The following is a 25765-nucleotide window of genomic DNA, read 5'->3' as shown; positions in this document are numbered from 1 at the left end:
TCAATAAAAAGTTATTGAAGGATAACTGTTCAAAGATTTGTTTTTGTTGTTGTTGGATGTACACATATATCGTCCCTTTATGATTCAACACATAGAACAACAACAGAGCAAGGGTTGCTTTGACTCCACAAAATGACTCCAAAAAACCCGAGGTCAAAATTTAAGTATGGATTTTGTGTCTCGTCGAGGTGGTTTGGGTGGCTTGATAACAGACATAAGCTCCTTGGCATACTGGCTTTGGTGTAGGCCAGCCTCCCGCAGCCTTTGCTCAACCCGCACTCTTGGATCGGACACAATCTGGAAAAACAGACATTCAAAATCCCACGGTAAATAAATGACACATTTCCAGCTGTTTCACACCGGATTCCACACACCTCGTTAACATTGTTTAACACGAAATGAGGTTAATGACTTATTCTTCATGCTTTGGTACTGGAGGAGAAGATCCAAGTTAGTTACCTCCTGTGTTATATAATAATCTGACCTGTTCTGAACATTGACAACAAACTCAGACTACAGTTCATTGACTGACGTGCTGACATTGAAATCTTAGCTGAGTGCTGAAATTAGGACAAATGTTTGTCTGGCAAGTCACCTACCTTGCCCATTTTCACCCACTGCAAGGGTCACTCACACCAAAAATGAAACAAAACTTAAACAGTCAAAGAATCAGGGAAAGGGATGTTGAAAGCTCCACGTATACCGATAAGGAGATCGGGGCAAATGATCAGCGTAGCACTTTGTAACCTTGCAAACATGAGGTGAAGGTTAGACGAGGGTAGATTATATAATGCCTCACCTGGGTGTCTGTGTACGTATTGATACTATAGAGAGGCTTCTGGAGCTCAAAATCATTCTCATTCACGTGTCGGCTCCTCCAAGCCTCAGTATCTGCCATCATCCTCTCCGGGTCTGCCTCTGCCACCACCTCAACCTAAGATGGTTTAAAAACATTAATTTTGGTAACACACTACTGTCTTTTTACACTCTGCCATAAGGTGGCACTGACACCTCTTCTCAGGCAAGAATAAGTCTATTTCATCCTTTGGGAGTTTTTTCAACAAACAGAACAAAGCAAAGTGACTCAAAGTGTCAAGACCAGCTAATGATTCACCTGCTTTCTGAGAGCTTCCAGACGATTCTGTCTCTCTTGTTCTCCTCTCTGCCGCTCCAGCTCTCGTGCCTCTCTCTCTTCCCTTCGCTGCAGCAACATCTCTGCCCGAAACTGCACCCTAGAGCAGAGACAGCTTGTGAAGATCAAAACCCACGAGGTGCTTCTCTTCCTTTGCCACGGCCACAGGCAACATCACCTATCACTCCTCACACAGTAAGCCTTCGAGCTGACACGGGGTTTATTGGAGCTGCCAGAGTGCCTCTCCTATCATCTGGTTTTATCTCTTTATCTCTATTAATGCTAGTCTATGAGTAAGTCTGCAGAGAAGAAGAACAGAATTAACTCCAAGCGTGGTTCTTTATTTGTAAAGTCACTAAAACACATTGAGCCAAACAGCATCTGACCTATTATCTGAAGGAATGGAGTTCATTTTATAAGGTCATTTATTCATTCATTCATTCTTGAAAAATAACTGAAGAAAACCAATAACACATGGATACACAAAAGATGGACCCAATTGCAACCTAAAAGTCATAAAGACTGGAAGAGATGTGATACCAAACAACCATCACAGATGGTTGCTATAGTGTTTAAGGTCCAAAAAAGAGTTGACATCTAAGACCATAAAAGTCAGAAAAGTGACATAATCAGTAGGTCTATGGAGACGAGAAGATGTATTTCCAGGTCAGCAATCACAGTGACACAGATTTAGACTTAAAACATTTCATATTTCCTTGAGTCGTGTCCACTTCATTGAAGCATGCACACAGATGATGCACCAGTGCGTCAGAGGCTTGTTCAGGTCATTTAAATTAAATTCATCCATCCATCCATTTTCTATGTCCCCGCTTAATACAATTTAGGGTCGCGGGGGGGCTGGAGCCTATCCCAAGTGTCATTGGGCGAGAGGCGTGGTACACCCTGGACAGGTCGCCAGCCCATCACAGGACCACACAGAGACAAATGAGCACACACACATACTCACACTCACTCCTAAGACAATTTAGAGACACCAATTAACCTAACATGCATGTTTTTGGATGGTGGGAGGAAGCCAGAGTACCTGGAGAGAACCCACATATACACAGGGACAACATGCATTCAATGAAAATCGAAATGAAAATCAAAATTGAAAAAATCTACTATTTATCTCAAATGGGAAAATATCTAGTTTGCAGTAATGTTTTTTTCTTTTCTTTGAACAGTCACAAGCTCTCATTATGCAGGTTTATTGCTGCTGGCAGGAATGACCTCCTGTATGTCTCTGTGTTACAGCACAGCTGATAGCTTCATACTGATCACACTCCATTGTTTCAACACTGTGTTATGCAGAGGGTGTTCAGTGTGAATTTCTATGTTCACTAAACATCTTCTCTTTTTTTTTTTTTTTTTTTAACTGGCTTGCTGTCATTGTCCCTTTTTTGTGAAAATTGACATTCCAGCTGAGTGTTGCTTACTTGGTTTGAATAGAATAGAAATAGAATAGAAAAATACTTTATTCATCCCCCAATGGGGGAAATTCACATGACATTAGGAGTGTTATTCTTATAAAAGCAGGTCTCAAATCATAATTAATGGTTCACTAAGAGGCAACGCATTGCACTCCAAAAACAACTTTGAGGAAACTGGATCAGTTGCATCCAAAGCTAAATCAGGCAGATCTCACAGATACAGAATTAGCTAAATAAAGCGCAAGATTTCTGTTAAAAACTCTCAGAGGACAAGTGGGTATCTGTACACCACTTCCCAGGAGGGCGAAAGGGAAAAGGCCAAGACACACACACAAGCATTTTACAATATATGACCAGAAAGGAGAAAGCAGAGGGCTGTGTATACGTAGATGAACAGGAGCGAATGTTACTGCAGTGATTTACACATGCATAAAATACACAGTGAAACACAACAGTGGGCACATTCAGTTATGAAAGTATTTTGCCCACTATGGAATTGGAAAAATGCACCAAACTGACCCCACCTTGAATAGGTAGAGACACCACTGCAGTTGGATGGCATAGATGTGGAGGAATACTCACACTGCAGCAGAATAAAGGCTCTAAACACACCTCAAAGTTTTGTAAGAACTACTTGAAGATTAGAGAAGACAAAAGAGTGGGGGCACTTAAAGGGTGAGGAAGCAAAGGATTCTTGTTATCACAAGTAGCACTCTGACAAACATTGTCAGGTCATGGGGGGACGGCACGGGTTATTTGGTTCTGCAGTTCCACGCGGCTCCAGTGCTTTTTCATTGAAGCACAAGGTGGTGGTGGAGGGATCCTGAGATATTCGGAAATTTCACGTACGCCATAAACCTATGTTATAATTTGCAGGGACTTATCTTCACCAGTGATGTCAGACACTTGACCCCTCTGTGGCTGTAAGTGATTGCCAGCCCAAAAGCAAAAAATGGTATTGCAGTCATGTGAAAAAGAAAGTACACCCTCTTTTAATTCTGAGATTTTACATATTGGGATATATTCAAAATGAATCTGATCCTTGCCATATTTTAAGGTTAGTTAAATTCAGCATTTGTGGACAAATGCTCCCTTATCCAGTTACATGACCCAATAAGCTGTCAGACAGATAATTCCATATTTGACTGCTGAATACGTTGGTCGCAGGGGGTCCTGTAGCTGTAAAACAAGAAACAAGCCGAAAATCATCAGGGCCTCCACATCCATGCTAACTGAGGCATGCGGAGTCTGAGATGTAGCTCTTGGGTTTCTTTGCGGTTTCTCTGAGGATTGTGCAGACTAAACTAGGGGTGAACTTGCTTGGAGGTCCACTGCTGAAAAGATTCTCAGCTGTCTTAAATGTTTGTGTGTTTGAGTGTGAACGATCTTTCACACTGTACAATGGTGAACAAATGATTTAGAAATGACCTTATAACCCTTAACCCCTGTCAACAATAACCTCTAACTTACCTAATTTAAGAACAAATTATTTTTCTTGTTATGTCCTCATACACAAAACCTTAAAATATAAAGAGGGTGCTCTGTTTGGTTTTTAATTCTACATGACGGAACAGACAATAACAGCTGTGTAGGGTTTTCGATTGTCTTCAACCACACTGATGCACATGGCTGCTGCAACAAATACTCACTGTCCCACGGTCCAACACTAACCTCTGCCTATCTCGCCTCGCCTGTTCTTCCATGACACGCCTCAGATTAGCAAGCCTCTCTTGATCCCTCTGCTCCAGCACCTCCCTCCTCCTCTGCTGCTTTGAGTAAAACCGTCTCACCTGGGGAAAAACACAGCAAAGAATGACAAGAAAAAGTTAACAAGAAGAGCAGCCACACATCCACTTAGTTGACTCACAAAACTCTTAGGATCATCATGTCCTATTGACTGAGACAGAGCTGGAATCAGATAAGTGTAAATAGAGAGAATGAGATGATATTTCAATGTCTCCCAGACGATTGTTCTGAATTATATGGAACTCAATGAGGCTTAAATGTTCTCATTAATCAGAGGGTTGTCTCAGGTTGCCCGTACACTCTTAGCAGACCCCTCAGGATTCAGTTAATTAAACAGTCAGAAACACACACATTTTCTGCCATTATCGCACCTGAGTGTTCAATAAAATGAATAATCTAAATCCCCAAGTAACTGTAACAGCGTGTGCTTTTCAATTCGATAACACCCAGTGCTTTCTTCTTGGTGTAAATCTTTGCTGTTTGTGAGCTGACAGCTATTCATTTTGGTGTTTATTCGGAGTGTTTTTCATCTTGAGAATTCAAAACTTACATTTGCAGTTATTTAAAAAACCTAAATATCATGTTGGGTGAACATTTGTTGCAATATTCCATCTATGGAGATTTCTTACACCATAATGCATGAACTCATCTTGTTTTGATCACACAGTTTTATAAAAGGTGTGTGTAACTACTTCCTCCCACATTGCAGAAACGCACAAACGTCTTTTCGTCATACCTTTCATGTCTCGTGTGTCCTACACAGCTTTATTGCACCGCAGTGCTGCAGCAGGTAACCCACACATTGACTGGATGGATGCGCAGACGCAGCACCTACTTTCTCTTTCTGCTGCGACCTGATGGCGGCCTCCTTCTCCTGCTCCCTCTTCACCCTCGCCTCTCCTTCCTCCTGTTGTCTCGCTGCTATGGCTGCCTCCAGCCGCGCCACCTCCTCCTGCTGGGCCCGCCACTGCTGCAGCTACAAACGCACATGCAAAGGCGCACCGGGGGATAAACAGAAAGCAGAATATTGTCAATCAGCAGCTGCTTTGAAAAACAATTACAGCTGTCAAAGAGGCGGCATGAATTCCGGGGGAGGTGGTAGAACAGCTTTTCTCCTGTATGTTATATCACCGCAGGATCTGTCGAGGCACTGAATCACACAGAGAAACACTGTGTTCGACCCTTATAATGAGCGATGCCTTCATTCACCAGTTCTGTTCTAAAACTATAAATAGATCATTTAGAAAAATTCATTCAACACTTTCAGTTAAAGCAAAAATCGATCACCTAAATATAATATCTCGAGAGTCCAACTTGATGATTAAGACTCATGACCTTCATCACAAAGGTATCTAAACCTTTCCCACACACGCGGTCTTACATTTGCTAAGGAGTGAGTGACAGGTCGGTTATCCGGCAGCCTCTCTGTGGCGTGCCCGGCATTGAAGTGTTGCATTCCGAACGGGCAAACAGATTCACAGATCTATCAGAGGAGAGCTTAGAAAATCCCCAAGGGAACCAACTGCAAATTAACATGGTCACACACACATTAGCACCAGCGGTTATCATCAAGTCAATCGTACTTGCCCGAGAAGAAGCAGCAGCTGTGTGTTTGAGAGGGGACTTCAAACAATCCAGCCTCTAATCCACTTTTATTTAGCCCCGCTCAAGCTGGAGCTGTATCATAATTCCTTTTTAGAAATCTTTTGCTTACACTTAGCGCCGAGTAGTGAAGAGTGAGTGAATAATAAGTGATGGCGACAGCATTTAGTCATTCATTAATGCTGCTATGCACTTGTTTTTCAATTTCTCCTCGAAAGAGCAAAGCACTTGTCACGCTTTTTGTCTCCAGCTGTTTTTTTTCAACAGTTTTTTTTATTATGTGCGTCTGCCTTTAATGAATACATTTAATCCTACTTTGTGTAGTATAATCTGGTGACTGTGAAAGGGCACCGTATTGATGTCAGTAACTACTTCAGCTCACTCCAAAAACAACAAAAAACCCGACCCTACGAAACCAATAAAACACTTAGGTTTTAGTATCATTAAATACTTATTTGGCATTTTTTTCCCGTTATTCCCTTTGGAAAAAATAAAAATAAATGTGTAGAAAACATTTTTGGGACGTGAACAATGTTAATGGCAAGCTTCTATAAATCAAAATGAAAAAATAGGTGAATGAGAGGGTTACTTCTATCCACTTCAACAGGTCAGTAACATGACTGGAGATGAAAAGAGCATCCCCGAGTTTTCCAGACACACACTATGTGAAGGACTGTGAGGGTAAATGTTCATCGTTTCAAGAACGTTTCAGAACTCCCTGAAGGTTTGGGGGTTTTAAAATCTGTGAAACATGAAACAGTTAACAGATTGCTCCCTTGACATGTCTTTACACAAGGCCAAAGGCAGATATTAGATGGATATGAGCTCGGACTCTTTGTGTCTCAAAGCTTTTAAAACAGGCACAATTCTGTAGAGGAAGTCACTGACTCTGAAATAAACCCCTTCCCAACTTAATTGGAGATAAGATTCCACATGAACTTGTACATTGAAGAACAACAACATTTGTCGGTTTTGAATTTGAACGTTGACTTTGAGCTCTTTTTTTAAAATCATACAGTTTTTATGACTTTAACATCATTCTGCATTCTGTATTCATTTGCATTTTTTCTTTTAGAAAAGCAGAGCTTTATGCATCCAGAAGAGGCCGTAAAAATCAAACCGGGAATGCTCCGTTTCTCCTTTAATCACAGGAAAAACAAGCACTTGTCATAAAAAGCATTCATTTGGCTTTGGTCTGCCTCACATGAGATATCTGCATGCTTAATGCCACGAACCACAAGAGTGTAAATAACCTGATTAAGGTGTCTGTAGAGATTATTTCAAAAACATTTAAATGTGTGCGTTAAACTCCCTCGTGTTTGCTTGTTTTTTGCACTCCTTCTATGAAGTTAATTTGTGGTATGAGGTCGCATGTGTTCATTAGAATTTTAAAGATGCCCAATGTCTGAATGCTTCTGCATAACTTATGGTTTAGGCTGAGACAAAGAGGGATTTTAGGGAACACAAAGAGAATAAAATGGTCATTAAGTATGGTCTATTGTAATTTGTCACTGGAATCTCATTTTCTGTGAATATACATGGAAATGGGACTCTACCCTTTTTCATGGCAGCACAAAAAAAGACTGGAGGGATGTCAGAATAACAAAAGCTTTAAAGCATTTTTATCTGAGCACTGCAGCCTGCTGAAAGCTTTTGTTAGCATAACTGTACAGTTAAATGTTTTCTATCAGGCGGGCGTGGCAGCATCTGCCATTATTTCCTCTGCAGGTCATTTATGATTAGCCTTCGATACATTAAAGAAGACTGAGGCCGATTACGTACGAACCGATGCAGAACTACAAATCACCGCTGCTGTGAGTCACAGCAGCAAATGAGGGACAGCCCAGCACCGCTCCTCCACATGTTGAAACCACTCTGCTGAGCAGCATTAATAATGCATGAGATTACAAAATCTTAAAAGGGACTTGAACCAATGCCCATTATGAGAGGAGAAACATGAAACCGTGTAATTATTGTGGCAATTCAGTGGCTGGCAGGGTTAGAAATTTCTTGAGGTCCATAACAGGTACATCACTTTGCAAAGAAAAACCTACAAATATGAGCAATTAACTCCTCAGAGAGCTGTCAGCGGAAACACTGTGTTGCCCACACGCTGTCTGAACTACTGAGACCCTCCCACCGGAGGGACTTAATAGTCAGTGACAGGGGATCTGCTTACATATTGCCTGGAGAATATCCTGGTTACTGTGGGAAAGGCACACAGAAAATCTGCCATTAATTTACTCTATAATAAGGTCGTTGTTGTTTTTTTTTTTGCCTGAACCCATGAACTGCCATAAAACCTGCGTCTCGTGAAAACCTTTCCTCTCTCTACTGTTAGGTTGCTCGTCCTGCTGGCCCCTTCATCCCTGCCCCACCTGAACATGTTGCAACAATCTGTCATCCCTCCAGGCTTGATTTACCCATGCGGAACACACAGTCCCTCATCAGCGAGGCCTGGGGGCGAGATATAAAATGAAAGCAAGGACAGAATAAAAGACTCAAATGAACAGTAACACCAAGAACAATACCAGCTAATTACAGCAGCCTGAAAAAAACGCAGAAAAAAAACCAGTTGATGAGTTTTCAAAGAGGAGTCTGTCTTTCAGTGATAAAATGGAATGAAATGAAAACGCCTCGTGCTTCAAATTCCAACATATCTTAATCATCCATTTCATTCTACCTTTGCCAATGCATGCCAACAGTTTCTGTTTTTTACTGTATGTCAGAGCTGCTGTGTAAGCAGTTATGTCACCTGTGTGCCCATCAGGAATCCATCAGATCATTTTTAGTTCCCAAGAGGAGGCCTGTGTGATAAAGCACTCTGAAATCAATTTTCTTAGATTTTCTCTCACAATCCCTTTGCCCTGAAGTGTGTCTGGGTGGGAAGGCAGCACACAGCTTTGCTCCCTAAAATGAGGCCACAACCAGAGCAACACTGACCAAAACTCATCCTCCAAACGCTCTCACCTCATCCGGTAAAGAAGATGAGATGTAGGAGATGATTTGAGCAATCCCAGCCAGAGAATGTAACAGGTGACACTCAAAGGAGGTCATTATTTTTCTACATATTTCAACACAGTAAGCTGCTGTTACTTCAGCTGAGTACATTGAGAGTACAAGTACAATAGCTGCCAGCAACTGTAATACACACTTTGTTCTACAATAGCATTGATTCAGAGCAGAGTCAGGAGTATTTCTAGGAAGAGCCGGAGCAGCTGCAGAGACAAACGTGTTAAGGAAGCAGATGAAGCGGATGGGGAATCAATTTTGTCTTGCCGCCGCGTCGCTGTGCTGAAATGATAACGGCGGAGGGAAGAATGAGTGGATGTGAACGGGCATTCATCTGAGCCTTCACATAAGCTCAAATCTGTGCAAATGCACCGGATGAACAAAGGCACGAATGAGGAAAAATCATGCGCAGAAAAATACTTTTTGATTTGATTTCTTATTGCCTAAGAGAGCACTGAAACAAAACGAATAAACATGTTTATAAATGTCACATGTAATTGATACATGAACACTGTGGGAGACACAGGGAAGATATATGGACACGGGAAGCCAGAAGCTCTTGTTGTCGCCAGGAAGATATTAAATGGGTGCCAGCAGACACACATGGCTGTTTTAAATCACATATTAAATCCTTTTAAAAACTGAGAACTGTTTAGAACTGTTGATTGCATTGTGCTACAGTCATCGCAGCTTTTTCAGAGTCACTTCCATTGATTCAGAACTGAATGTAGAGATCATTGCCCTCGGCATGAACTCAATTCAAATGATGTGCGCAGTAAAGCACAAAGGGAAACTTTCCACTTAAACATAAGAATCAGCTGCACAACAAAGTCTACAGGCCCTTATGCTACCGTATTATATTAGAATACAATAACGTAACACTAGTCGGATGAATAATTTTAAGCTGTTGAAAGTTTGCTAGAACCTCTGGAAGCATCAGACTTTCAGGTGGTGAAGATTAGACTTTGGCATTAGACCACCAGAGTTGATTTTTTTTCATGGTTCACTGAGGCAACAGATTTATTTTATCTTCAAAACAGATTGGCACAGAACCAGTTTGTGGCTATCAAGAAGCCGCCTGCGTTTTGACAAGTGTGAGAAATAAATGTGGCATCATACTATGTTGCTTCATGTTATTAAAGTTTGTTGCATTTTGGCACGTCCTTTTTTTTCCTGTTTTTATTGTAGAGATGCTCTGAAATGCCTCTAGATCGAGAAGTTTTCTTACATTACGAAAATTTACCTATGTACACGCTGGAATGATTGAGACCTTACTTCTTAAGTAATGAGGATCAGGGGGGAAAAAGTCCTTTGAAATCTCAGCAATTATCTACCTTTGAATTTTATTTGGCCCTTGCTCCTTGCTCGAGCACTTTGTGTCTTTAAAAAACAGATTTCTTTTAACGGAGAACTCAGAAATTCTGAATAAATGGTGCCATTCAGAGTTACTGGATTGTCAAAAGTACCAGATTCTGAAGTTTTATTGACATGCTTAACAAGTGGTTTGTACTTTTTCCCTTTTGTTATCTCATTTCCCACAAGATAGGAACACGACTTCACTGTACTTTGCAGAATGTAACTTTCTCATTTGTCAAAAATTAACAGTCCACCAGACATATGACAAGGGGACAAGTAAAAGAAAATATAAGAAAAGACTATGTCTGAAGTGGAGCAAGCTCTAAAATCCTTTTCAAAAACATTTTCAACTTCTAATTATGACACAGGTGTGCAAAATCTTCCTTTGTGCAATATGAGGAGGAGCTGGAGAGCTGAAACACCAGCTACAGCCACGCTAATTCAAGATTTCACTTCACAAAAATGGGTTTTTACATGGGTTTTTAAAAAAGATTTATAGATTTTCACGTTCAAGTTTGTAAAATCTGTTTTGCATTTGCGAGGTAATTGGAGAGGCTTTAGGACCAAACAGGAAGTTTTATCCCAGTGGTATTAATGTAGAAGACCAAAAATTGCTGTTTCAGGACAGATTTGAATTAATCTTGGTAAATACAGGGTTAAAAACACAGAGAATAGAGAGATGACTAATCAATCATAAGAATCAGATCAAACTGTCTCACTGAAACAAACCTAACTTTTTATACCTGCAAACCAGCAATACAAAAATAATCCCCGTGATGCTCACATCAGTCACGTCAGCCCCCCTAGGAGACAGCTCAATCGTGTTCGCAAGACCATCCTTATTAGCTTGTTTGCATTCACAGCTCATCCCAAGAGGCAGCTAAAGCAGGAGATGCTGTCACGGAGCTTGTCGTAATATACAGCCTCATCAGCAGATATAGTGTACACAAACAGGCAGTTAGACAGTGCTACCTGTCACATCTACACTTGAACGAACATTATGACAACGGAAACCAGCTAAATTCTGTCTGCTCTAATAGATGTTAAGGTGTCTTAAAATCAAAAACAATGCATCACAGGGAATTTCTCAAGAGGCACTAACTTTCTCTCTGAGATTCAAGCAGATGTCCTGCTGGTGCTGGCGGTCTCTATGGAGCTTCAGCTCCTCCTGGTGGGCATGTTTGACCTCCTGCAGGGTGACCAGGGCTCTGTCCAGCAGCTCGTCCAGGTCTCGCTGCCACTGCTGAGTCACTACTCTCAGCTGTGTCTGGGTGAAGCGCTGCAAATCCCACAAGCGCTCGTGCTCCATCTAGAAGAATGACAACGGACACAACATTGCTCCCATGAATGGATCCACAAAGACCGTGCTGAGTGCGTTGACTCAGTGAGTTTATCAGTTATGAGCCCTGAATAAAACCCTCATCGAAAGCAAAAACTGGAAGATGAACAAGAAGAACACAGTGTGAAAAAAAACTTAAATATGGCAGCTCCAATGGCAACTCTGCTGTATTATGCAGAAATTTATGATGTGCTTCAAGTTATTCACAAACACCTGCACGATACAATGTCTATATTCATGGCAACAAAACCATGGAGACACCTCTGCGCCAGATCCAACTCTGCTGATGTATAAAATGGTGCTTCTCTCCTGGCTGTGAAAAATCCTGAAGGAAAGCAGTTCCTTCCTGTGTGAAGGCTGCCCATAGCTATTCATCATTGTGTCAGCGCTCTCAGAGGCTGCACCACTTGGCTGCCTCATTGGAACAGAGGGAATGATATTCATCTATGGGCTAATAGCGGCTAACTGACAGAGTGAAGGCATTAGACGGCTGACTGGTTTTATTGAAAATGAGTAAGCTGACAGACCTGCCAACGGAACAGCAATGCGGGGATCAGCCAAGCAAATCCTGTTTATTAATGCACAACTTTGGAACTTGAGGAAGATCCACCCTTTATTCTTCACTTTGTCTTGCCCTCTCCTTCACCAGCCTCGCCTTTCTTGTGTGTCTTGGAAGCAAGCAAGCATGAACACAGTAGGCGTGTGCAGAAAGTGCACGCAGAAAGTGTGTGGACATCAACACTGTGTCTGCGATACACGCCTAAAGTGCGACAACACTTAGCTGCTCCACATTCCCCTAGCAGAGTGCTGCCTCTATGAAGATTCAGTAGTACAAAGAGCAGACAATTAAAATGGAAGGACAGAGTCGAAAATAGTAAGAGGCATGAATTATTCCTCCCATGGCCATGGAACTTTATGAGGGTATTACTTTGAAATCCTGCTGGTACTCTGGCGCCCAGCTTGTTATGAGATCATAGACAATAAAGTACCCCATCCAGTAGAGGGTGTTCTCCACTCAAAGTGAACTTAGATGCCAATCGCTGCACAGAAAAACGGAAAATAAAATACAAATTTGCAAAAATGGCACTTTGCTGGAACATCGATGTGCACTTGGATTGGGATTGCAGGCTGTGGTCGGACAAACCGCCACAAGACATGATTTGTTTCAAATGTCTTTGGGACAAGAGATCCAACAAAGTCATAATCATTGCAAACTGCCTGCCTCTGCCTCACGTTCCATTGGATATCTATCTGCAAAAGCAGAGAATGAGTAGGAAAAACTGCAACAAAATGAACTGCACGTTGTCGCTGATTAATCAAGGCTCTTGTTTTTTTACACCTGTTACGCAGCACAAACTTAAGCTGGGATTTCAGCGATCAGTGTAATATCTGCAGAACTGCCTTTCATATTGAATTTATTTCTGATGGAAACAGAAATTCACAGGCACCAAGCTCAGTTCAACTTTAGGACCACCCTTTGAGCTTTCTGGATACTAATCATGCCATACTTGTTCAGCTGATTTAGATTTAAACATCAGATAAAAGAATTCCTAAATAAGCCTGCATTAATCAAGCCCCCCCCACTAGTATCAGCATTTATGCACTTAATCAGAGGGGTTTCAACAAACCATTTTATAGCTCAAACTGATTAGCAAACCAATTAAATTCTGACTAATGGCTGTGCTGGGTGGAAACAGGACTGCAGCGGCTCGGATTCTGCTTCTGAGAAGGCGAGAAGTGTGGAGAAAGACATCTCTCCTCCTCGCAACGCCCCTGAGGCTGAACGATCACGGCTCTAAATGCAGCACCCAGCTGGAACTGATATGACGACAGGTCTCTGGGTGCGGGCGAGTGAGGAGAGAGGGCCTCGCGGTTGTCATGGCAATGCTAGGCGGTGGCGAGAATTGTCCACAGCGGGTGACATGGCACATCCTGCAGCGTGCTGAACAGATCATTGTCCAGGCTTATCTGTCTCCTCGGCTCAGGGTGCTGAGCTTCATTGATCAGGAGGCTGGATACTCACAACGCATTTGACAGAGGGGGGGCGTTCTAATATGGATGTATGTGTATGTGTGTGTGTGGAGGGTTCAGAAAGTGTGCGTGAAAGAGTTTGTGCATGTGTGTGCTTTTATGTACAGAACAGCCATGGAAAGCCCAGAATGGTAGCAGTGGTCAGGATTGACAAGTGGATAAATTTACCCCGGGATGAATGTAAGCCATAGAGTGCATCGCTGCCATTTGAAAAAAATAAAAAAATAAATACACGACCCCATTCTTTTGCCAAAGCACCTACCAGCTCCAGTCTCGTCCTCTCAGGGAACTGTCTCGACAGCATGTCCATGCAGAGTGCCCTGTGGTTGGGTATATCCTGAGTATACAAAGACAAAGTGAACTGGAAGAGTCGATGGTCATCTTGACACCAGCCACAGAACCTGAAACCAAATCAACACAAACACATGTGAGCAGAGCGAGAGGCGCAACAACAGAAAGGCAAGAATTTGACATTAGGTTTTGCTCCCTAGATTTCCCTGCATTGCCTTTTCATATCTATGTGGAATAAAAATCAAGTTATGAAGTAGCTTTATGTAATCACCCTCATAGTGAGAAAGACCTGTTTAAGTCAACAGCTGGCTTGAGAGCGAGGCTGCTGCGCCTATATAGACATTTTTTATGTCGTTCTACCACGTTAAACAAGAGTTCTGCTTTTACATGTGCTCATAAAATGGACGACTAAAAGACATAACAAGAATGTTTTATTCACTTATTTCATATTGATTGGAGACATAAATTAAATCTTTAATCTGCTCAATCCCCAGGCACTTGGATTTGTTAAAAAAGGCAAAGATTAACTTCAGCAGGGTTCAGGTTATACCTGTCGGTTTTTTGCTGTTGCTCCTGCAGACTCTGCAGTCTGCTCTGATACGTCTCTGACAGGGACTGGAAGGCCTGAATCAGGTAGTCCTTCAGGTCTGGGTCAGGGCAATCCGCATCCAAAACCTCCCTTGGAGTGTTTTCTGTGTTTGCCAAACTCTCACAAGTACTGGTAAGATATTTCTGCCAAGAAAAATGGAACCGCTTTTGAAGTAGTTTGGTTTACTGTTAGGCCTTTAAGATCTTCGGCCGAATGTGAAAGTTTTGGCATCACAGCAAATGACATTTGATTGATTTCTGAAGTGAAAAGAAGTCAAATGAAACCCTGCGGCAAATAGATATTAGAAAAATGAGCCGTTAAAATTAAAGATGCGCTGTGATCGATTAAGTTAAAGTTGTGCCATTTGGGCTTAATGACTGTTTTGAAAAAAAAAAAAACTTTTTTTTTTTAAGGTTAAGGAAAAATGGTGCAGCGGTGGTAAAAAAAAATACTCGAGTAGAGTGACACAGGGAGGAAAAGATTCCACTAAGCAGCCGAAGCACTTTGGATGCAAATTTCCCGCAGTAAGTCATGAAAGGGAAACTGAAAAGAGTCCCCCACAACAGAATGCAAATTGTACGTCAAGTTTTTTTGATTGAATAAAAAGCGGAATGGAGAATTGATGATCAGAGAGCATCAACGGCTGAATTATCAATTCTTCACTTTAAAAATCGACAAAATACGTCATTATTGTAACCAGTGGGTGCTAAAACCCTTGCATTTACCTGTATATCACATAATGAACCATATATTTTCTCTCATGACTCACTGCAGCAATCACTTCTCAAGACGCAGAGAGCTGCTCTACAGAATGGAAAGTGATGACCTATTAAAGAAGAACAGAAACTACGATATCTGGAAACGGCACTGATTAAACGCACCTCCAAGCCAAGGCCCATCATCTGCTCCTCCACGTCCAGGTACTCTGCATGGAGTTGTGCAGTTATGTCATGTTGCTGTTCTTTCACGAAGTTTATCTGGTGGTAAAACCAGGAAAAAGTCTTAAATACAGTCGCGTTTCTCATACAGTCAATGGAAACCTGGACTGCCATTTAGACTCCATCTGTCGAGTCATTTTATCGATAGGAAAATGCTTTGAAGAAGACTCTTTGATTTGAACAGTTACTGCTTAAACAAATTGGCACCCACGCTCTTTCAGAAATTTAGATTCGGTAATCTAGATGCTGACAGTGATTCAGTGATGGGCAAGTAATCAGTAACTGCTCGTTTTCCAAGATGGACTTAAACATGGCATGGAGTTAAACAGCTTTACTAGCTGAATAGAATAAAATGTAACTAAAAAATAAGGTACGTTTCTCAAAGTTGTTTGGGTTGTGTGAGACTGAAAAAATACCTTGTTACCCCACATTTCATTGAATGTTAGTTATTTCAAGTCTTAAGTGACATGCACCAACTCTGGGACTGTTTTGTCCCAGCACTGTCACTCTAGACATCTCTCTCAGTTGTCCCTTTGTCTCCTGCCTTTGCATTGTGGTCACACTATAGGACACTTTGGATAACAGCTCCCCAACTCCAACCAAAAGCAATGACCACGGCGCACTCCCCTTCCCCTCCAGCATGATTCTGATGGCAGGACAGGGAAGCAGACGGCTCGAGAGACATCACTCAGGGATGGCTGCGGGCCCTGATAGCATCACATTTTTGTTGTGCCTTTAATGCTATTGAACCTCTTCTGCTGAGTGCAGAGTTGCTCGGGATTAACGTCGACACGCTTATTGTCAGACAGGCCTCAGCATGCGTGGCTGTGGAGCCACGTGGCTTTGTCTGGTGTGGTGGTCAGTCACACAGAAGCACCACAACTGTAGTCCAGGAAGCAGGTGGACACCTTTGTATGGTGTGGTGTGGTCTCGCAGGACACAGACTGGAGTTTTAGAAAACTACATGTACATCTGAACAAAACACCAGACTATCTATCTATCTATCTATCTATCTATCTATCTATCTATCTATCACCATGGACTCCATGCTTTTTAACAGGAGGTATTATTTAACTTGTTGAACTCATATGCACCTGTTACACCCATAGGCAACAATGGATAAGTGGCCACTTAAAGGGTCTATTATATCAGAAAGAGAGCTTGACTATAATAACTAATTGAACGGTATATGTCTCACAGTTTCCACTTCAAAGTAATTATTCATACCACATATAAGAGCCAGGAACACTTAGCAAGTTTCACTTAATGCACTTATTGATTCCCTGCACTCAATTTTGTGTCTATTTTAGCGTTTTTAGACTTATTAGTTTTCATTTGAAGCCCTCAGATGTGGAAGCATAATTACATAGCAACCTCCTCTTTGAGGAAAAGCAGCGAAATAAGAAATAAGAAAAGGGAGAAAAGATGTGAGAGAGACTAATAAGTCATAGCGGCTGTGTTCATGTGTGGGCAATCAGGTTGGACTATGGGCCAGCAAGAGTGGAGGGGGTCAAAGGAAAGAAACAAGCATGAGTGAGCTACACAAAGTGTCTGGCAGAGGGTTCAATCCAAGTTTGGTCTGTCTTTAAAGACTCAGGCTAACTCCCTAATTTCACCATTCATCTGTAGAGCCTGCAAAAAGCTTCTGAGAGTCAAAGGCAGAGCTGATGACTCAGGAGCTTTGTAGCTGACAAACAAGAGTTTGATGAATAATCATCAATGTTGCGTGAAAGCTGAATTCGCTGAGTGATAACGGAAAGCTTAAACTTCCATTAGATGCACAGGGCTAAATATGTTGTACCTGCAGAGAGCACACAAACTATAAAGAAGATTCCGAAGGCTTTCAGCGATTAACTGGAAAAAATACTGCCAAATGCTCGGCTAACAACCAAGAAGTTTTTAAAATGCAATTTTGAATCTTCAAAAGTGTTTTGTTTTTCTTACGGGTGCTATTAAAAGTGTGCACGAAAATGTCTTTAATATGTTTATCGTAAAGATTTGGCCAGTAACTGTGGTAGTAACTTCTGGCAAATAAAGCTATGTTAAGGCTGATCTTTATCAAATTTCCCGTGGCTACAACTGTGGACATTCAGCCACGCTTTTCATTTGATTTCACATCACACAGATACCTGTTGTGTAATTTGTTTCCAGCGTGATGGATTCTCATTGAGCTGTTGATGTTGCACTTTGCCCAGTCTGAAGCACAGGTCGTCCCTTAGCTGATGAACGGGCTTCACGGTGGCAATCCTGAACGTTTCCCGCTCCCTCTCAAGAGTCAATTCTAAACCCCCACAACACATTAATACACCACTTATAAACAGCTGAGGCCAAGGGTGACTCAGCGTTACAGCACTGGAACACTTGTGGCGCAGTTTACCATACTCTTGAAGTGAGAAGATGGAGGTATCTGTTAGACCATTCGGCTTGATCTGCTGCAAAAAATGATGGATGTCATCCTCAGCCTGCACCCTGTTTCAGGAGACCAAAAAAAAAGCAGCTTATAGAAACAGGAAGTTAATAACATATGCTTGTTTTAAGTATTTATTACAACAAAAATGCACTTCTGACATATATACTGTAGACATTACCAAAGTGTATTGCCAAAACTGGCTGTGAGTAATAAAGCAGCCATGAGGCGCCCTAACATCATCCTTTTTGAATAACTTAAGGCGAGACACGGCAAGGAAAAACAGGGATTTTTCATGCAGTGGTCAATTTTGAGATTTTGGGCCAGTTTACTCCTTCAACATGTGTTCTTTCAACCTGCTATAAAGAAAACGTTGAAAACATAAATTAAAATGTTTATTTTATTACATTTTGTTTATGGGTATTGAATTCCCCTATTTAAATCTTTAAATGCTGTTTTCTCAAAATCAGTTTTTTGTATTTTTCCAGTATCAATATCTCAGACTATGGAGCACCTACTAACACCAAACTTTCCAGTTATACACGTAGCAATATTCTGAAGATATTTACAGAAGGATTTGTTGATAAATCATTCCTGGCCTGATTTATGTGACATTATAATAAAAAAAAATGGCGAAAATAGATGTTTTTTAGGCTATGGACAGTATATTTTGATTTCCTAGGAAATGAAAGCAGATATCCTGAAATCCCTCAGTAATTTTCTTTTCATTTTGTGCGTTAACAAAATGAAAAAAGAATTTTGCACCTGGCTTTATCATATGTTCAGATCTATCTTCTGGAAATGTATACAAATTTGCGCATATTTAATGAGATAATGCCTAATTTGCATAATTAAACATACAAATTTCTAAAATCTGTAATACATTTTTTTTTCATACTTGTATAAGTAATCAACTGAGGAAGTTTCATGGTGATACCTATTATTTTAAAATATCACCCTATTCACCTGTAGTGTCTCGCCTTAATTTCTATTTAAGCATTTAAGTAGACATGACCAAAATGAGGATTTTGACCAACAAATTATAGGTTTTTAATTGTTAATAATGAAGCAGGCCCCATGTTAACACTGCACCTGGTAAAGTGGGAATAATTTCAATTTTCTAATTTGACAGACAACCGTAAAGCTGAATTTATTATATTATTACGCGACAATTCACTGATAACATTTTGTTTTCAACAATCTGGATCTGAATTATAACTTGTAACAAAAGCTAACAGTCAATTTCATACAATAGCATAAAAAGTTGAAAATTTGCCATCAAAGTGTAGAAGCATGTACTATCATTAGACTAAATTACTCGAAGTGCTTAAATAAACATCCTCTGTTGCTTTTTAACACCACATACACCTACTGCTTTGAAAGGTTTAGGGGTTGGGTAAAGAGATGGGGATTTCCCACCGTCTGTCATACACACCATTACATTTTCCACCAGTGGGACTTATCCTAAAATGTTGACACAAGCTGCAGTGAAGCTGTGGGCAGCATCTTAATAAAAGGGTCTGTGGAGGAACCGACCAGTAATTGTTTGCTTTTTATTGACCGGCCCAGTGGATGTCATGATTGTGAAAAATGGACCGTAACCTTAGAGATATACTGGTCTGTTTCCCATGTGACAATATGTTGTTTTTCTTTAATCCCCAGGCAATTAAACTAGATATATGTGTGGAGAGTTGCAAGCATGGGCACAAATTTACAACCAGACTCATTACTGAAGCTTACGCTTGTGTACATCATTAACCTTGTGTGGCTCAGACAGTCATTCTACAGCCAAACAAGCTGCACCCCAGAGCTAGTGCCGCCCTTCTCACTTCACAAGGCATGACACTGCTGAGCTCCAGTCCCACAGTTCTACCTCACCACGCACAGGAACACACTTTTACACACTTTTACACACTTCTCTCTGCGTTAGCTATCCCACAACAGTGTCATGGCCATCTGAAAGTCAGCTTAAATCTCTCTTCTTCCTTTTCTCCCCCCAGCGAATTTTCTCCCTTGGGCCCCAATTTTGTCCACCCTTTTTACACCCTAATTTTCCACGCAGGGTTCCCATCTGGGTACAATAGGGGCTTAAGTGGAACAATTGCACTGTGCAGGAGCCGATTCAGTAAACTGCAGCAGATAATGAAAGGCAGAAAAAGCGGGCTCTTACTCAGCCTTTTGCAGCCTGGGGCACTCTCTGCTCCACACCTGTCTGTGCTGCCGTAATAAGGAGCTCTCCTTGGTTGCCTTGGCTGCACAGCGAGTCTTCTGAACCTATAACACAGGGTTTAGAGCACAGCAGGAGCAAACAGTTTTCTTTCTGGAGGTGCAGTATGCACCAAAAAAAAAAAAAAGACACAGACCTTTATCATTATTGCTTTAATGTATCAATTATAATCTGCAAAAAAAAACAAAAAAAAACAACAACAACAACTTTAAACTGTATTCTTTTAGATTCAGATTCTGAAACAGATCTTCTTAATTAATCCCTGAGGGGATTTTGTTCAATGATAATGTTGCATGAGACACAAAAGAGTAGGTTTTTTCTTTTAGGTAAGTTTTTTTTCAGTTATTTTCATATTAGCAGTGTGTTTTCTTTTGTCCTCGTCTTGATTAGCATAACTCTGTGTGTGTGTGTGTGAGTCTCATATACCAAGGTAATTCAACCGAAGAAGCCAAATAAGCAGCGGGAAATTAAAATAATCTAGAGCACACATGCATGACATGAGACCTGTAATTAGGAAATGAAGTGAGGAGGTAACAGTCTTAATCTACTGTCATTTGTTTTATTTTTCATCGCGGCCCTCCTTCAGAGTGCTCCAAGTGTAGAGTTTCATTGTTTTATATCTGTGTTTTTGTCCACAGGCCAGTGACTCGGATAACTGCATGAAAGAAAACCTCACATCTGGAAACTGATACATGGGTACAATCTATGTAAGATGAGCAGCAAATCTTAGGGTGTTGTTATCATTTTATGTTTCGACTGTATCTGTGTCAGGAGGTGGCTCTTGTTTTTTGCTAAACAAGTTTGAATACATTGGGTTAGACCTTTAACTCTCACAGAAACTTGAATCTAGAGTCCTCAATATGATTCTATACTAGAGAGAAAAAGGTTATGGAGTATCTTATTCTGTGCATCTTCCAGGCAGTGTATTACTGATTCTACAGTGATAAGTGAATTGAGCTGAACTTTATTTAGCACCATCACTCATATAGTCCACCATCTCAAGGATGAAGAAGCTAAATCTCCTTTACTTACTGGTTATTTCGCTATGTGGAACTGTGCTTTTACCATTTCGTACGGATACACAGAGTTCATTGTCCCAGAATGCATGCACAGGCGTGGAATAAAGTCATTAATCAAAAAGTCTGATGCTGCAACACTGCAGAGGTAGCATTAGGGACATTTTGCCACTTTCTCTTTGGGAGAAGATCAAACTTGTAAATATAGATGAATTCACAGCACCAGATATTATCTTTACGTGACGTTACTTTTGTCTGATGACACTGCAGTTGTAAAATCGGGACTTTTTTCAGAGAGGGTTGCTAGCTAAACTTCAGAGGACGCTTGTTGCGAGTATACATGCACAGAGTATTTGATGGGGAACTGCACTATTTGGGCATATAAGTCCATTTTTCAGTGCTTTCAGTTTTTAATGATTTTGGTCAGACTAACATGTTAATTTCTCTGCTACACATACTGACTGTCCGAGAATATTCCCTGAAAAACAGAACTGCTGCCTCTCTGTGATAAGGTGGTATGTTCCTCTTTGAAGAGGTCGTATGATGTTGTTAGAAGGCTTAATTTACCTTTCGGTGTGTTGTAATGCTTTTTCTGTATGTAAATGGAATGCCAAGTTACAAAGTCAATTATCCACTGGGGAAATTGCTCTCCATCACATAGGACGCTGCCCCTGAACTGGCCAAAACAAATTGCTTGTTGTCAAGGTGTTATTTCTTTCGCCTGATGATATTATGAAACACATTTGTACCCCCCCAAAGGCATATCTGGCATAATTTAAACAAAAAAACGAGCTGCTGTCTTGCACTTTCCTATTATGAATCAATAAGCTGACCAATCAGAGGGTCTCTCAGAAGCAGGGCCTTTAAAAGACAGTGGCAGTGTGAATTCAAGACCCTCGGAGTTCAAGCGGCGGTGGGTTTTGCAGCGATATATACAGTGCCAGAAAAACAATATATTTTATTCTTGAAGACTTCCTAAATCAAATAAATGAGAAGAATGTGAATAATGTTAAATGAGAACTATGTGAAAAAAGAAGAGCGAAAGGATATTGGGTTGTAGGATATTTGTGGGGCTCTTTGATATCGTTGGTGTTTCATGTTATTCTGGCTGATCAGACCTCTGCGCAGGTTGAAGACAGGTGAGGCTTTCTGTACACTGTTATCTTATTTTCTTAACTAGTAAGACTGATAAAGATGTTACTCCCTTTTCCCACAGGTGCATCCACTGACGTTTGTACACTCCCACACAGTTGTTCAGAAGTCTAATTAGGCAAAAGTGAAAACACCCGTGCAGACAAAGCGTTTGTGTATAGGTTGGCGGAATCTTAAGGCTTCGTTAACACTTACTGACAGAAAAAAACTGCATTAAGATTACTTCTTACTTTTTTAAACCGTAAATGTTTGCTTCAAAATTCTTAAAACTGGTATCCATCTTGTTTGCTGTCAGTCCCATTTTATTCAAAGCAGTTTATAAATTATACGGCGCATCATACAACATTCAAAATCAATGGATTTTGGACTACAACACCAGCATGTAAAAGTGACACAAAGCCGACCAAAACTTAACCCAATTTAAGAGCATTTTGGCAGCTTGTGGGACTCTCCGTTTCTGGCCAGATTTGTGTTGACTCTGGTCTGCCAACTCACACTTATGCCGGTTCTGGCATTAACAAACACGGGTAGCGTCAATAGTTTCAAGAGTAACTCAAGTGCACTTATGCGCGTGTAGGGCTGGACAGGCTATCAACACATAGAGCAGAGAAGTGGCCATTACTCCACTAAATATCTACACAGTAAACCACATAGAACAGTGATATCACTTCCGTATGCTGCTAGACTCAAGTTAAAAAAAAAACTGTACAAACACCTCACATCTGATGTCTGCATAGACATACCAAATCAAAAAGCACATATAGGGTAATATACTATACGTTACCAAAACTTTGACAGTAGTGTAAAAAAGTGCTGCCAATAGTTTACCAATTTAAATGATGCCCGTCTCTTACTATATAACAAAGATTATCCCATGCTTAAGGCTATGCATGGTAATTTATTTACTCTCTTTCACATCACCAAAGAGATTAAAAAAAAGCTGGTCTTTCAGCAGGTCGACTGAATGTGAACATATAGCTTCTTATCTGGGTTATACAGAAAATGAGGTTGCAGGGAGCCATGGGCAACTGCAGTGATGTTAGAAGGCTTCTTTTACAGTTCACCAATTAAAACAACACCGGTCTAACAGCTTAATCACCATTGTCCTTTGAAAAAGCTGTTTGCTCCAGTCAGAGTCAAAAGACTAAGAGCCTCAAACAGTTTTTTTAAACCACAGGCAGCTAAATTAATATGCACAGAAGTGCTTTTCTGTATGGTAATGATATTGCTGCTCTGTTTCATGTTGTTGGACAAGCTATGAATGTTATGCAATCCCCCTTTTCAAGTGAAATGAAATCCCTTTACAGTGTGTTGGGCGCATTAAAAGAGGATAATAGGGAGCGCAAATTGCACTATTTTCCTATTAATGGAGACATGCTGTTTTATTAGCTCATATCAAACTTTCATCAGATCAGATTCTTCCTGTCGACGATAATGAGTAGCGTGGCTGCACATTCCTATTTATTTGCAGCCGAATCACTGTGTTACTAAATGCAACAGAAACTGAGTTTACACTAACATTGCTGTTTCCAAAGCATATATGATCCCAAAAACCAACATTTACCTGTTGTCCAATTAGATCAGACTGCAGGCGTTTGGCATCAATAATGGCTTGTAGTCTTTTATATTCAGCCGGTTTGCACCTTGAGCTGCCAAGGCCATTCATCATTTGCGGTGTCAGTTTTTCTGCATGGATGAGAGCAAATGATACGGCTGAATTAAAATCACTGGAATTCTTGACAATTTCATCACTTTCAATGTCTGAAGTAAAATCTTTATCCTGACTTCAGCAAAGAGAATAAAAGTGGTGAGAACGGCATCAGTTTAGCACTAATGGACTGTATGTTTAATTAAAAAATTCCATCAAAGGAAGAGTGGTGTAGTAAAAGGCAAACTAATGATGTCAGACATCTTTCTTTTCTATGTTCTTCAGCTGTGACTCAAAGGCAGGTGAATAAACACAATGTGTCTGCTGACAAAGACATCAAAGACATGACAGCACTAGGGGAATTTAACATGAGGTCTTTAGGTCAAATCTGTTCAACAGTTCAGTGGGTCATTATGTCACAAGTCAACGAAATCTCAGACCCTATTTTCAATAGCTTACCTTTTATCTACTGCTCTGTAGTTTGTGATAAACATCTGTGGATCCCTTCCACTCATCAATGTAGAGAATTGTTTTCATGCACTGTTGCCTTGTACCTTGAAAATAAGGGAATGAAATTGCAGTTAAAAGTTTCAAAAATACATTTTACCTGCATGTGTGCATGGCACTAGAGGAGCACAAGCCAGAAAACTATTAAACACATCATGCACACTGAATTTTGACAAGGTCTACATGACATTGCTTAGAAAGATTGGTTCATAACTTTTTGTGTTTGGGATGGAACACTTGTATGAGATATGCTGCTGGAATATCTCCTTTGTCTGACACCTCAGGATTTGTATCACTTGAATTAATACAGCCTTGTGTGTGAAGGGCTGGTGTGAACTATCTGGGATTTAGGATTTTATAATAGGAATAAAAAGAATCTGGCTGGATCCATTATTATTCAGTGAATAGGCTACTAATTATGGCTTATGTCTCCAGCACACATAAATACTTCGTGTATTGAAGAGAAAGATTATCAGTTTTCACAAATGAACACAAAATGAAAGGTAACAGGGAGGATTGTATTCGGGACATTAAAGCAGGCGAACAATTGCCACCATTTTTGACACGGTGGTGCCATTAAACCCTTGGAGTTCAATTCTGATCAAACAGTAAATCAAGATTTGTATTTTTATTTTTTCAGTTTTACTGATATAAACGAGAAAATAGCTGATGCCACAGTGCAAATTATCGATAATAGTGGGTCAGAATTGATCCAAAAACGTAAATAATCAGGAAAGATATAAAAGAAGAGCACCTTTTTCGTCAGTTAACTTCTAAAGTCAGACAAAGGGATTCTTGCTACGCGCTGGTTAACTTTACAGAGCTTCATAATAAACTAAACAAATCAGATTCAACCACTATTGCTTATTTTATGCAAGTTAATGAACATTTACCGAATAGAGCCTCCTAGCTTACCGTGTGTTATCATCTATGCACATTGTATAGTTTGACAAAACTGGTAGCCACGGTAACTATCATCTCTTCTGTCATTGGTTAATTCAACCACACGTACCTCCTCTGGAACGCCCCATGCAGAGCTATAGAATAATACAGAGTTGCGACACGCTTTGAAGTCGCCGCTAGCGCTGTCACGTGGTTCATGTAAGCCTCCGGAGTTCCAAACAAACCGCAAGCTGTCATTGTCTCGTATGGTACAGCGTGTGCTATTGCATGGTAAATATCAAAGTCAAAGTAAATGTATGTTGTATGATAGTGTCATTATGCTTTTGAACTGTGGGGTTGACAATTGAAAGTGAATTAATGATATTTTAATAATGATAAAAATTAATAAACTTTTGGAGGGAAAAGTTCATGTTAGCTTAGCTAGTTTAGCTTCACT

At 40.6% G+C, this 25765-nt stretch overlaps 1 protein-coding gene across 1 annotated transcript; it reads right to left on the bottom strand.

The window, feature by feature from the left end:
- Positions 1–69: 69 nt before the first annotated feature.
- On the bottom strand, positions 70–25457 carry LOC142395978 (coiled-coil domain-containing protein 148-like). The gene is made up of 14 exons (XM_075478525.1): positions 25439–25457; positions 23836–23957; positions 20047–20150; positions 17847–17938; positions 17599–17750; positions 15413–15508; positions 14493–14674; positions 13914–14052; positions 11384–11590; positions 5147–5287; positions 4237–4355; positions 1115–1232; positions 800–934; positions 70–297 (listed from the first exon to the last, which is right to left on the bottom strand). The coding sequence occupies exons 1-14, from the start codon at positions 25455–25457 to the stop codon at positions 154–156; spliced, it is 1770 nt and encodes a 589-aa protein (XP_075334640.1). The 3' UTR covers positions 70–153.
- Positions 25458–25765: the final 308 nt, after the last annotated feature.

The sequence above is a fragment of the Odontesthes bonariensis genome, chromosome 12 (genome assembly GCF_027942865.1).
Source record: "Odontesthes bonariensis isolate fOdoBon6 chromosome 12, fOdoBon6.hap1, whole genome shotgun sequence".
Classification (NCBI taxonomy): Eukaryota; Metazoa; Chordata; class Actinopteri; order Atheriniformes; family Atherinopsidae; genus Odontesthes; species Odontesthes bonariensis.
The sequence above is the reverse complement of the archived record's forward strand: the minus strand, read 5'-3'. Positions and strand labels throughout refer to the sequence as shown.

Excerpts from the sequence above, each read along its gene's own strand:
- LOC142395978 (XM_075478525.1), bottom strand. Across the intron at positions 15,509-17,598 it reads GGAAACAAATTACACAACAG|ATAAACTTCGTGAAAGAACA; the intron begins GTATCTGTGTGA and ends TTTTACCACCAG. Across the intron at positions 5,288-11,383 it reads GCTTGAATCTCAGAGAGAAA|CTGCAGCAGTGGCGGGCCCA; the intron begins GTTAGTGCCTCT and ends GTGCGTTTGTAG.